The sequence below is a fragment of the Alexandromys fortis genome, unplaced genomic scaffold (assembly GCF_014885135.2).
Source record: "Alexandromys fortis isolate MF-2015 unplaced genomic scaffold, M_Fortis_MF-2015_v1.1 scaffold_213, whole genome shotgun sequence".
Classification (NCBI taxonomy): Eukaryota; Metazoa; Chordata; class Mammalia; order Rodentia; family Cricetidae; genus Alexandromys; species Alexandromys fortis.
Window position 1 is genome coordinate 2,486,851 of NW_026068093.1, and position 13,827 is coordinate 2,500,677.

General features: G+C 39.5%; 1 protein-coding gene across 1 annotated transcript in view; it reads right to left on the reverse strand.

Moving 5' to 3' along the window:
* The window catches only part of Usp40 (ubiquitin specific peptidase 40), a 76,740-nt gene that overhangs the window by 16,997 nt on the left and 45,916 nt on the right, over positions 1–13,827 (reverse strand). Inside the window, exons 18-23 of the mRNA XM_050123093.1 lie at positions 12,194–12,251; positions 7,030–7,083; positions 6,124–6,212; positions 5,263–5,349; positions 3,391–3,427; positions 967–1,031 (exon numbers count right to left, since the gene is read on the reverse strand). Of these exons, the coding sequence (XP_049979050.1) occupies positions 967–1,031; positions 3,391–3,427; positions 5,263–5,349; positions 6,124–6,212; positions 7,030–7,083; positions 12,194–12,251 (390 nt within the window). The remainder of the gene's footprint in view (positions 1–966; positions 1,032–3,390; positions 3,428–5,262; positions 5,350–6,123; positions 6,213–7,029; positions 7,084–12,193; positions 12,252–13,827) is intronic.

A 13,827-nucleotide genomic window follows, 5' to 3' on the forward strand; every position in this document is an offset into this window, starting at 1 on the left:
CAAAGGTTAATTTGGGAATTTTACCATCATTTGCTTTCACAGGAGCCCCTAAGGAGAACATCGCCCCCATGTCAGCTTGAAGCAATCTTAGAGAACGGCGTCCCCTCTCCCAACAGAGTTTGCCCTCAGGGTTAGGGACATCTTTTAGTGGTTGGTTTGGGGTTGAGGGGATGGGGAGATGTTTTATGGAGTTAGGGGTATGTTAAAAAAAAAAAAAGCCCCACGTTGGGCGCCAAATGCAGCGGTCGGATTAATAATCACCAAAGATAATAGGTATTTGAACAAGTTTAATAACAAAACCAGACTCACGAAACCAAGGTTCCAGCAGAGTAGCCGGCGGAGACAGGAGAGGAAGGGAAGGGGCGCACAGCCTCTGCCCGCCCAATATATCAGTAAACATACGCCCGAGGGCAGCCCGCCCCCAAGGGGAGGGCTTATCCCTACAGGTAGGGGCATTTATTTACAGAGAAAGTATGAAATTACAGTATTTTGGGAGAGGGAATTTCTGAGTGTCATTTGCTCTCTGAAGCTCTTTGCTTTCTGTGAACTACTCTTTAGGCATTCCTGTCCATCAGAGGGCTTTATCACTCATGTCAGAAATGCTTCTGCTTAGCTCAGACTTGTCATTATCACAAACCAGTTGGAGAAAGTGAACATAGACACATTCATGGACTCTTTTTTGTATTCTAAAGAATAAAAGAGGGAACTGTGTGTGAAAATATAAAATAAACCTAACCATTTTTAAGAGCAAAATTAGAAAATGATGGGCTGGCAAGACAGCTCCGTGTGGTAAAGGAGCTGCCGCTCAGCCAGGTAAACTTAGAACCCACATGAAGATGGAGTGAGAGAAGTTGTCCTTTGGCTTCTCCAGCCTGCTCTAGTACATACGGCATGTCCCAGCCCCCATCACATAGGCAATATAGAAATAAAATAAAGTATTTTTAAAACGCAGAGAAAGGATCTTACCTCTTCACATAAAGGCTCCCCAGCTTCATAGCACCAATCCATTTTCCGCAAGTGCAACATCTTTCCTAGGAGGGAATTAGCACCAAGAGTAGAATTCTAGAGAAGCTTTAAGAAGGGTGCGCAGGAATATCCTTCTAGAGAAAACAGGCAGCAGTGTGGCCTCATCCAGTAACAGGATCATTGTATTGAAAATTATGTCTTCCACAATATGAAAAACAGTAAGTTGTTTCTTTAACTTCAGTTTGCTTTTCTCCCAGCAAGAACTTGTGAGTCAAAACTACATACTGGGAATGTAGCCCAGGAGTGATACTTAGCTGCCCAGTGCAAGCTCCTGGATCCACCCACACTGCACGGTTGGGAACAAAATGAACTAAAAAGAACACTTGCATAGAGTGCTTGCTGCTGAGCTACAGTGTTTACTTTGTGTCTTTGCAACTTAATGCATACATGTAAGCTACATCATATCAGTACTTTCCTTAAGTATAGAATCTCTTCTGAAATCCTGGAGAAGTTTAATCTGATTCTGCTGATGCACATGGGAATTTTCTAAGGTGCACAGGAAGTTATCCCCATCAACTTCGCAGTTAATCTAATGGAAACAGTACTTCCTGAAAGGCATGTTCAAGAAGTGGATGTATTTACAAATGTTAAATGCACTGTGACCTGTGTTCTCTTTTTCAGTAGACTAGTTAAACTAGTGAAATGACAGTTTCTTTTTAAAAAATTATTTCTTTTCGGTGGGGAAAATATTGAATGGGGGAAGTCAAAAACCCTGGTTATTAAAAGAATAGCAATGGGGCTGGAGAAATGGCTCAGCAATTAAGAGCACTAGCTGCTTTTCCAGAGGTCCTGAGTTCAATTCCGAGCAACCACATGGTGGCTCACAACCATCTGTAATGAGATCTGGTGCCCTCTTCTGGCCTGCAGGCATATATGCAGGCAGAACACTGTATAATAAATAAATCTTTAAAAAATAAAATAATAGTAATGTTGATAAGTAAATATACTGAACAGGCAAAGGAATAGTCACTTGAAGGAAAATAAGAGCCCATGTTTGACTCTCCACATACTTTTTTTTTTTTTTTTTGTAAGAACCTGGTTAGCTATTAGCACTGGTTTAACCACAGTTAAGATCTGTCAACTAACTTCCTTCTTCCTTTCCTCTTTTTAGGGTGGGGAGGAGCAGGAGGGTAGGGGATCAAATCAAGGGCTTTGAACACGCTAGGGAAGTACTCTACCACTGAGATGCATCATCAGGTCTTGCTTTGAGACAAGGTTTTGCTATGTTGCCTAGAAGTTTTGTTTGCTTTTTGAGACAGGGACTCTCTACACTGGAACTCACAGAGATCCACCTGCCTATGCTTCCCAGTACTGGGGTTAAAGGCGTGTGCCATGGTGCCCAGGGGCTTACAAGTTTTGATCTTCCTGCTTCTGCCTTCAAATGCTGGGAATATAGAGATGGGGGGGCACCCTGGGCCCTTAAACTAATTTAAAAAATTAATCTAAATATCTTTAAAAAAAAAAAACCATTAATGAGCTTGGCAATGGTGGCGCGCGCTCTAATTCCAGCATTCGGGAGGTAGAGGCAGGTAGATCTCTGAGTTCCAGGACAGCCAGGGCTATATGGGAAAACCCTGTCTCGGGGAAAAAAAAAATTCACTAATGAGTTACAAGCAAACACCATCTCTTCACTGCACTGCACAATGACAAGAAGCTGGTTCTCAAAACAGAGAAATGCTCCCCAATGAATGTCTGGGAATTATCTTCTAGCTTTTTGAAGCCTCTTTGAAGCTTCCTCATGCCAAACTGGAGACTAGGTGGAGATCCTTATGCTGTAGCACTGCTGCTGAGGATAAACAAAGTACTGCCCATACAGGGCAGGAATGCCTTGCATTGAGAGATTAACTTCCCTCCCAAGACAGCCAGGACTTCTGCCTACAGAGAAGCCCGAGGCCAGGGGAGCACTCTAAAGAGCAGTAGGGTACCTGCCAAGCTTACTGAAACTTTCAGTTTTCTTCTACTTACTATTTTCTTCATTTGTACTATATTTTCTAATTTGTAACACAAAATATTGAAATAAACAGGGTACAATTAAATTTTGAATTACTGTGATTTTTAAAAACATCAGTAAAAGACCTGCCTGGACAGTCCTGGTGGTAGAAACCTTAGCTTTCTCTCTCCTTCAGCTTTGCTCAACCTAATGTTAATCATCTTCACTTAGCACTAATCTGCCACTACTTTTAGCATGCAAATAAGAACCAGGAGAATTTGTTATGTACTAACAAAATTTAAGCTATTATTTTTTCCTCACACTCTGTAAAATATTTTTTTTATAGCTCCCACAAAAGGAAGGAAGCTTGAGAATTCATCATGAAGCTTTTAGAGTATGCGGATAAGATTATATTATCAGGGTAAATCACTTACCTTGCTGACCTGACTTCTCCAGCATTATCTTTAAACACTGTAAAAAAAGAAATAATTACCTTCAATGTTAGTTTTCTGTTTCTGATTTACATGGTATGAGGAGAAACCTGGATTCTGAGCCCAGGACTATTTAAGCCTGATTCTATACTTTGTTGTTCTTGGATAAAAACACAGAATTTCAGTGATTTGCAAGCTAGCTCTCCTCTAGGAGTTAAGGCCATTCCAGATGGGGAAATAAGTTTCTGCCACTTGCAACCAGGACTTTAGAGTTCTGTTCAAAATACTAGGCCTATTGGTGGTGTGCACTTGTAATTCTAGCCACTAAGGGTCAAGTAACCAGCAATGCAGACCAAGCCAGACGTTGAATTCACTAACTTCTTAAAAGGACAGACAGGGTACACATGACCAAGTTTTGGGTACACAACCACTTAGGAATCCTACAAAGGGAGACCAGCCTGAACTAACACCCAGGAAATTCCACACAAACTCACAGGAAAGAACTACAGAGGCCATGATCTCACAGCACAATGTAAGACATCAGACACTTGCTGAAGATTAAAGAAAACAAAAGCATAATTAATAACACCCAACTTCCTAAGAAAAAACACTCCTAAACCAAATTTATTCAAAAGATCAAAGTTTGGGTGACATTACCTAAGAGAAAGAGAAGCGAAATGCAGCTTCACATTGTCAGCGACTCGAGTTCCAGTTTAAGAAGGAAAGTGGAACACATGTCTCATCTTTTTGGTCCCTAGCATTCTACTACAGGCCAGGCAACCAGTTATTTTCTTGTAGAGTCTGCAGTATGTGAGCATGTGGACTCCACGTATCTATATAGGTAGTAGGTTCTTGCAGTGTAACCCTGCCTGGCCTGGCCTGGCCCTCACTATGTAGCTCAGGCTGCCTCAGACTTGCAATACTTCTGCTTCAGCCTTCTGAGGGTCTGGATTAGAGTACGCCTTGTTTAATTTTTTTCCTCTTCAAACACCTTTCTGAATTTTTGTAAGTTTCCTTCCATAGAACTTTAATTATTCTCCCCGAAGTTCAACTGTTCCACTCTGACAAGCGAACCTCAGGCTCTACAGCAGCTCCACTGTCTTTTGTGAAGACATGCTGCAGCTTGTCATAGACCTTCCTGACCTACACGAGAACCAGCCCTTACTCCAGAATGTTCTGGTTCCTCCTTCTAGAACCAAGTAGCTAAGTCTAGCAGCTATCCCCTGGATGCTGGGGCTTCTTGCTGAGGCCAAGATGTTCAGGGATTGTAAACTGTGACAGGGAATGAAACGAGAAATATATATTTTAACAGAAAATAGATGCAGTCCGCTCAGACTCTTCTAGTAGGCTTACTGAAAATCCCTATTCTTAATGAAACCAATACAATTATTCATTTGTTTCTTCAACACACATAAACATACAAAAACACTCAACCCTGCTGTGTGATTTTTTTAAAATGTATTTTAAGTAGAAAATGTATCAAAATGTTAATAGTAGTGGGATAGGAGACAATAAAGGATTTTAGTATTTTTCTTTTAAATCCATTTTTTGCTGTTTTGAAACATGGTTTTCTGTCATGCAGGCTTTAACTCCTATGTAGATGAAGATGCGTCTTCCACCTTCTAAGTGCTGGGATTGCAAGTGTGTACCACCCTGTCTGCATAGCTCAAATTTCTATAGTATTATCAATAATCAGAAAAGTAAAAAGTGACAGTAACAATCTTATTTAAAAGTCCCAGGTGGTTCACCAGTCTTCTGAATTGCCTCTAACGAGTACAAACAAATCCCGGAAGTATATTGTGTAAGCCCTCAGCTCATGACTTCCAGAACCTGGCACAGGATACCATGACCTCCAAGCCCACAGTAATTACTTACGTCTTTCACTGAGAGCGTTTCTTCTACTATGACCTCCATCTCTGCCCCGGGATGAATGTCAGTCCCCAGAGCAAAAAACAGGAACAGCTATGAGCAAGACAGAGTGAGAAAATAATTTCCCGTGAAGAGAAATATTCTACAAGTCTATTATTTATTTCCAAAAAAGTAAAGCCAAATGTCCACGGAGCATCAATAAAAATCTCAGTGGTGGGATAACAGTGCTTGCCTAGCATTCTTAAGGTCCTGGGTTTAACCCAACGCTGTAAAAACATACAGTGGATTCCTAACAAATGTCCCCACCATTTTAATCTACCTCACTTGTCACTGTCATGCCTGCTACTTGCTAGCATTCCAAGGAATGCAGACTGAAGGGCAGTGGTTGGGAAAGTCATAAGATGGATCCAGGAGTTACAGGGAACAAGATCAAAGTCCACTGCCTTGATTCAGGTGGTAATGGAGCAATGGTAATAATAACTCCTTATCTAGGCAGTTTCTGGCAAGGGGTCCACTTTGTGGGATGTTGAAGAGGATGAGGGTGAGGGAAGCTGGTACACAACTATCACATTCCTGCAAAACTCCCTTAAGCCCAGTATTTATAACATATACTTGTTCAAACTGGTGGCCACTCAACCTTGCACAGTCCCCCTCAACTATAAAGGAACCTCAGAAATATGCTTTGGAATAGTATTTTTTGTTTCAAAAGGAAATTATATATGTAGTCTAATAATATAAAAATTTAAGGAAATTTAAAGTAACTTTTTACAGAAAAACAGCATTCCTGAAGCATTAAATGTATCAGTAACAAAATACAGACTTTCGAGCAAGGGCAGACTCTCTTCTGCTGAGCTTTATTTACTGTACCTGAGAGGAAGTCGGTGCTTTTCCCAGACACAGTCCCAAGGAACTCCCCATTTTCACCTCTGCTTCCTCCAAAGTACAAGTATCTGGTACTATGAGGAAAATTGATAACCAAGTGACTATTTTGAATTTCTATCTCTCTTAGCAAAATGACATTATTTTCTTTAAAAAGCCAAGAGGTCAAGGCTGCCAAGAGGATCAAGGCTGGGCTGTAGCTCAGTAGAAGAGTCTGTACTTATTCCGGGGAAGGCCCTTGGTTCCATCCAGCACCCCCACACCATTATTAGATTTTTATACACACTCTAAAGAATAGAATATTGGGAGAAAAAGGTGAGTTGTGCTTCATGTGAAAGTATCACATGTACAGTAGTTATGTCTAATTTCCACATTTCTACAGCACTTATTATCTTGGACCACAATATTAAAAAACATGATTCATACTTAACATAACTTGGCCAAAGACTTGTTTATAGGCATTAAAAAATCTGCACAATGGACTGGCTTCATCCGCATTTAAAGCTGTGACAATTGAGCACCACCAGTCATTAGATTCGTCTAAGACTGAATCAGGTCTGATGACAAGATGGGTCAGAAACGTGAGAAGCAAAGACTCCAGTCAAAACTGGTATCACAATGGAATAAACGAGCAAAGATTAAGACGTCAAGTAATGAAGATCCTTAGATTATACTGTGACTACACCAAGGACTGGGACATCTGAAAGAGTTTTTACTTAGGAAAACAGAAACGGTGTGAGGCTTTCTGTAATGAATATGATAACTGGATGGGAATATGTCCTTAAGTCGGTTTCCCAAAGATAACTTAGGAATGTGAGGTATCGACACCATTGTTTACTGTCACACGTGTTCTGCATGACAACTTGCTGGTCTTTGAAAGCTGCCAAGATTTACCTGGACAAAGAAGCTTCCCGTTTCTATCAATGGGCCTCAAACAGCTGTTCTCAGCTGCGAATGAAAAAAAGGTGGTTAACTACTAAACAGAGCTCTAAAGCAATGTTTTACTACATTAATTACAAGAAGTACAATAGGCTAACCCCCGGTCCTCAAAAAGCAAAACTTTGGATGAATATAGTGGCTTTATAACATGTCTGTAATCTCAGTGTTCACTCAGGAGGTCAAGGAAGAAGGGTCATAGATTCAAGGCCAGCTTTGGTTACACAATGAGATGCTGTCTCAAAATAAAATAAAACAAAACAAAAACAAAACAGATCTCTCCAACCAAAAAAAAAAAGCCTCATATATGGTTAGCCTTCGCAGTCATACAGAACTATATAAATACTAAATAAATGGTTCAGTGAGAAAATTACAACTAGCCAATGACTTTAGCATGTTTTCCCCCAACATTAAAAATTCTAAGGTTTTTAATTCTAATATATATATATATATATGGAAAAGAAACAAAGTGAAATGACGAATATACATTTATAACACTAGAAACGGCTAAGCATTTCTGCCCTGCAGAATGCACTGAACTAAAGCAGGGTGTGGTGGTACACACCCTACTATAAGAATTTGGGAGAAAGAGGCAGGAAGGACAATTGCTGAAAACCTGAAGCCAGCCTACTCTAGATAGTGAATTCCAGGCCCGCCAGGGCTACAGAGGGAGACCTTGTCTCCAAAACAAAACCCGGAAAACAGGCCCAGAATGTGGACAAGAGCTGCTGTCCCCTCGGGGGCAGCTGGTGGTGGGGCAGGAGCAGTTTTCCTGCTCCTTGGCAAATACTTGGACTTGAGTTGAGCTCAGCTCCTAGGATTATTTCTATGTCTAATGTCAGGAAATAGCTCTGAGAGCTCTTTCAATGTGAAGTCTTTCTCCAACATCATTTCCTCTGGGATATTTTTGCACTTTTTGTCACAACTACCATCCTCACATAGGTCACTAAGTTTACTTTCACAAGTTACATTGTTGCATATCTGGGGCCTTTAGTGACAGCTATGTCACCATTCCTGTGGACAGCAGCTGCTTCTATATGGTGACTTCAGTTTCTTGGGGTGCTTTCTTTCATGATCAATTCTTATACGATGTCAGATAAGCTAATAGCTAGGAGAAGAGGTAACGGAACTACACACTTTACTGTGTGTGCAGAAACGAATGAGACATGCACTAGCCAAACACCCCTGGACTTGAAAGGAGGGTGTGACTGGTCTCATTTGCACACGCAGAGTAGTAACTGGTTATGCTTTAGCCAAAGACACTGAAATCTGAACGATTTAACTGACGTTCAAGCAAACTTCAAGTGTGCAAAGCAGAGCACCTGCATTTCAAATATCCTTAACAAATGCACGAGGCCAGCATGCATTGCTGAGGATGCAGACTCCTGATCCTGAGGAAAGACTAAGCTTTTCGGTCTAAAATGAATTCTTACAAAGCAAGGAGTGAACTTAGAAGGAAGGCCTGCCAAGACTTCTGAATGGGCAAGAATGGCACAGGCTTAATGGTCTAACTTTCTTAGAGTGAAAACACATTTTCTTCCTGAGACTCCCGATTTCTATCTTGTATACTATGCTGTTATGAAGCTGGAATACATTTTAAGTACAAATTTCTTGATAAAGAAGTAGATAAAAGTACTTTCCTAATTTAAAAAGTAGGTTTTAAATACTATGTTGTCAAAATCATTTGTTTCAGTCCCTGCTGGGTATGATACTGCATGTCAGCAACTTGGCCTACTGCAGGAGGGTTGCTTAAGCCCAGAAATACAAGGTTGAAGCAGGGCAACATAGAAAGACAAGCCCTCATCTCAGTTACAAACAAAGAAAACCAGCTTTCATTTTCACTCAAGTATTTTCTATGTATTTTGTGCCAGGGCACTAGGCTAGAAGCTATGATACAGAGGTAAGCCCGACGCCATGGACTCTGCCTCCTCATCTAATGGGAGAGGTGGATGGTAATGGCACAAATAAAAGGCAGTTTGCAGAGCACAGGGTGCTATGGGTGAAGCAAAAGACTGAGGCTGCAAGATCAGAGAGAGAAGAAAATGTTTAAGCTAAGAACGAATGAACAGCTCAAGTTAGAAGGTAAGAGTGAAAAGGCAAGAAAGTTCAGAGACCAAAGCGTGGAGTCTCCAGGTAGACGAGAGCTTGTGCAAGGGACTCACAAAGCAGTCTGCACAGTTTGCTGTGAATAAACAGAGTGGTGACAAATGGGGTCACAGGTAGGCAGGCCCCGACTGTAGGTGCCACAGAGATAGCTTTAGGGTAGGGAAAAGTAGAGGAGCTTTGACAGAGAGCAGGGTCTAGCTCATAAAGTGGAGAGGATCCCTCGCTGCAGGAGACTGACAATATCCTTCACTCACAGGCAGGTCTCCCCAAACTGGGCTGGGATGTCTTCTGATTGGGTTACAAGTACTTCCTGTAAACTCTGTATGGGTTACAAGTACTTCCTGTAAACTCTGTATCAAGTCTAAACAAGTTTTATAAGTTTTTCTCCTAGTTCATAGCTTGATTTTTTAAATGTCCTTTGAAGAGAACTTGTCATGGCTACTTTGGATAATTTACATTTTTTCTGTATTTTTTTTCCCTTATGGTTTGAGTGTGCTTAAAAAAAAATCCTTTCCATATAGTAAAGTCACCAAGATTTTCTTGCATGTTTTCTCCAAGAAATTTTATTCTTTAGTTTTATCATTTTGTTCTATATTGATTTCAGGTTAATATTTTATAAGATGGAGGGTAAAAAAGAACTTCTTTTTGCTCATATAGAAGCCAAATGATTCAGAATTTGTGTATAGTACACTGGTTTCTTCTTGAAACTCAGCCTTAAAGGCACAAAAACTATTCTTTGTCCATTGTACATAAAAGTGGGTTACACACATCAATATGTCCTATGCATCTTTCCAGATACCAACAGACATGATGAAGAGTAAGTCTTGAGGCCATACACTATAGCACTTCCTCAACGCTGTTATGGCTACTTTAGGGCTTTTGTTGTTGTTGCATTTTTTGAGACAATGTCTCACCATGAAACCCTGACTGGTTTAGAACTTGTTATATTTAGGCCAGGTTGACCATGCACTCACAGAGATCCATCAGCCTCTGTCTCCCAAGTGCTGAGACTAATCACGCCTGTGCTGTGGGAACTCCTTCAGCCAATAGCCTTTAAGATATCTGCCCACTTTGGGCGTGGTCTCATGAACTATAAATACAGATGAAAAGCACGTGTGGGTCTCTTGGCTGCTGGGTTTGGTTCCAGTTCCCAGCGCATGCAGAGGACTGTGGATTGCTACTCTTTCTGTGAGTTTATCCCCAGAGATAAATAAACCTTTGTTATACTCCATTTCTGGGCTACTGTGGAACTCTTTTGAACGCCAACACACCTGGTTACTTTCAATTCTTTATATTTCCATGAAAATACCTTCTAAAAACTAAAGCTGCTAATGATACTGAGTGGGAACACACTGACTCTAGGGAGATAAACTCCTAACGATATGGTGTCTTTTGATTTGTGAGCATGGCACTCTGCTCCATTTACTCATATGTTGTTCTTTAGTTCCTTTCCACATGTTTTCTAGTTCCCACAATATAGATTCTGCATATATTTTTCCAAATATATTTTTGATATTTTATGCTATTATTATTGTTTTTTAGTAAGCACATCAGGGCAAACACTTGTAATTCTAACACTTAGGGGGCTGGCTACACAGGAGATTTTGAGTTCCAGGCCATCCTGAGTTTTATATAGGGAGACCCTATTCAAAACAAAACAAAACCCGAATAAATAAATACAGTAGTTTTCCATCATTTTGAGTGAGGTAACCCAGACCCAGAAAGACAATTATCACATGTACTCACTCATAAGTGCTTTTTAAACATAAAGCAAAGAAAATCAGCCCATAAACGACAATCCCACAGAACCTAGACAACAATGAGGATTCTAAGAGAGATATACATAGATCTAATCTACATGGGAAGTAGAAAAAGACAAGATATCCTGAGTAAATTGGGAGCATAGGGACCTTGGGAGAGAGTTGAAAGGGAGGGGAGAAGCAGAGAAAAACGTAGAGCTCAATAAAAATCAATTAAAAATAAATAAAGTTTTCTTGATTGTGATATCCATTTTGTTTCTGCTGTTGACAAATAAAAGTTCAATGGATGCCTGCATATTAATTTTGAATTCTTGCATTTAATGAGATACCCATTTATACTTAGTAAATTGATAATGAAAAGGGACAATCACAAACATTAGCAAAGACTTTGAGAAACTGTAACCCTGACACACTAATGCTTTGAAAATTAGTAATACTAATTTACTAATGGTAAATATTTCAGAGACTGTATGGCAGTTTCTAATAAAACTAAACATAAATTTGCCAGATGACTCTCAGTATTATAATGTTGTAAAGCTATCCAGGAACCTTGAGAGCAAATGTCTACACGGAGATGAGTGTGCAAGAGTGTACAACAGCATTACTCCAAAAGGCTAATGAAATGTGGCCACCCTCACAACTAAGAGTGGCAGTCAGGACAACAGGGGACAAACTCTGGAATATTCTAAATAATGGACAGACTTTAAAGACTAGTGTGCGAAACAAGAAGTAAGACACAAAAATCTATGAACCATGAGATGTCCACAAAGTGAACTGACAGACACAAAAAGCCTGTGGATGTTTCTGGAGTGATGTTCCAAAACTGCACTGTGATCTTCTACATTCATACACTTGTGACTGTCACTGAATTACACACTCAAGATGAATGGATTTTATGCTATCTAAATTATATCTCAATGAAGCCATTAAAATTGAACTCTAAATGAACAGTGAATTTGTAGACTTCCCACTATAAAATTTATATAAACATGTAAGTAGACCGAAGTATGTAATGTATAGTACATTATGAATACATTTGAGTCAGATGGGAGAAAGGTATAAGGGAGGGGGAGGAAGGGAGAAGGACACAGGACATTTTTTATGTTTCAATTAAAAACAAACACATGAAAAAATATTAACATTTGTCCATTTTGGGTGGTAGGTATGAGATATTTCATTATTTTTTGTATTCTTCAATATTTTTCAATAAAAAATTAAATTAAGCTAAAAACCAAAAAGCAAATAGAAATGATTACCTAGTTCCTTCATTAATTTTAATTCCTTAATGGCTTTAATTCGAATATCAAACACCACCTAAAATAGAGAAATAAATTAATGACTGTGCATAGGTTGAATGGATGGAGATGAAAATGATGAAAATGAAGATTATCAGTGTGTATACGCAGAGATCATTTGCAATATTATCTGACATTTGTTTTGTCTACCTTTTTTTAGCCAACCCTGACATTGTTCTGTAAGATTGAAAGCAAAAGCTCAGAACAGATCCTAACTGTTAGGTTTTCATCAAACTGATGTTAACAAAAGGATACCTTGGGAAATGAAAGGAACAGGTCTCACCGGAAAGCAATAAACAGACAACCACTTACCTGTAAAAGCCAAGAAATAAAAATAGTGGACAGGCCCATTCCTCACAATGGGGCATGGATCTGGGCCCCCAGAACACAGTGTAAAAATGTATTAGCAGCAATCCAAGATGACTATGGCTTATACTTAAATTACTTTTAGATTCTTTTTTCTTTTTAGCCCACTTTAGGCCAATATCCCCTAGGGCATCGAATGCTGGTAAAACTTCAGAGGTAAAAGTGATGTCAGAAAACATGTACCTGACCCTCCACCAGAACCCACATGGTGCCAAGCAGCAGAGACTCAAGTGACAAAGGATATCACCAAGACTTTCCACTTAGGATCAGATACTAGTGTGCACTGATCCTACATTGTTCTTCTAAGAATATCAATAAGCATAATGCTCCTTTAGAAATTATAATGTCAAGGATTGGCAAGAAGGCTCCAGGGGGATAGTATCTGCTGTCAAGCCTAATACCCGAGTCTGATCCTTGGAAGCTGCATAGTAAGAGAGAGAGAGCCAACTTCCAGGTTGTTCTCTGACCTCCACATGCTTGCCTGTACCTACAAATAAACATGTAAAGGAAAAACTTTAAAGAAACTATAAAATGACATAAAAGAAAATAACTTAGTTTCTTTTACTTTGCTATAGAAAAAATCATTAATATTCTAATAACAATATAAAAATATGCTTCCTACCCAGGTATGGTGGCACATGCCCTTAATATCAACACTCATGAGCCAGAGACAGGTAGATCTCTGTGAGTCTGAGACCAGCCTGGTCTATATAGGAAGTTCCAGGACAGCTAGGACTACATAGAGAGACCCTGTCTCAAAAAACCAAAATAAAAAAATAAGTTAAAAAAATAAATTAAAAAAAGTAAATAAATAAATAACCTGAGATTATTTTTAAGAAAATTAGAAGTATAGTCTTCAAATGAAGCGGGAGGAATACCTTCTAAGGGCAGTTGGTTTTAGGTAGGACAATGTGTATATATAGAGTAACTTAGGATAAAAATGAAAACTTGGCAACACAAAAACCAAAAATAACAAATATGCATTTACACATACACATATGTGCTTTAAACAATGCAAAGAAAGTCCTTGACAACAGCGCTTTGTGTTTATCAAATCAAGAGGATTCCAAGAGCCACCAAGGCGAGCCCCACATTCTAGCTGTAGACTTCTAGGCTTAGGAGTTTAAAAGAGCACACACTGTTCTGAAACAGGCCACTGGCTGATATGAGTAAATACGCAGTAATAAAGGCAGGAAGACTTAAAGACGTCTATTGACACAGCTGTTCTG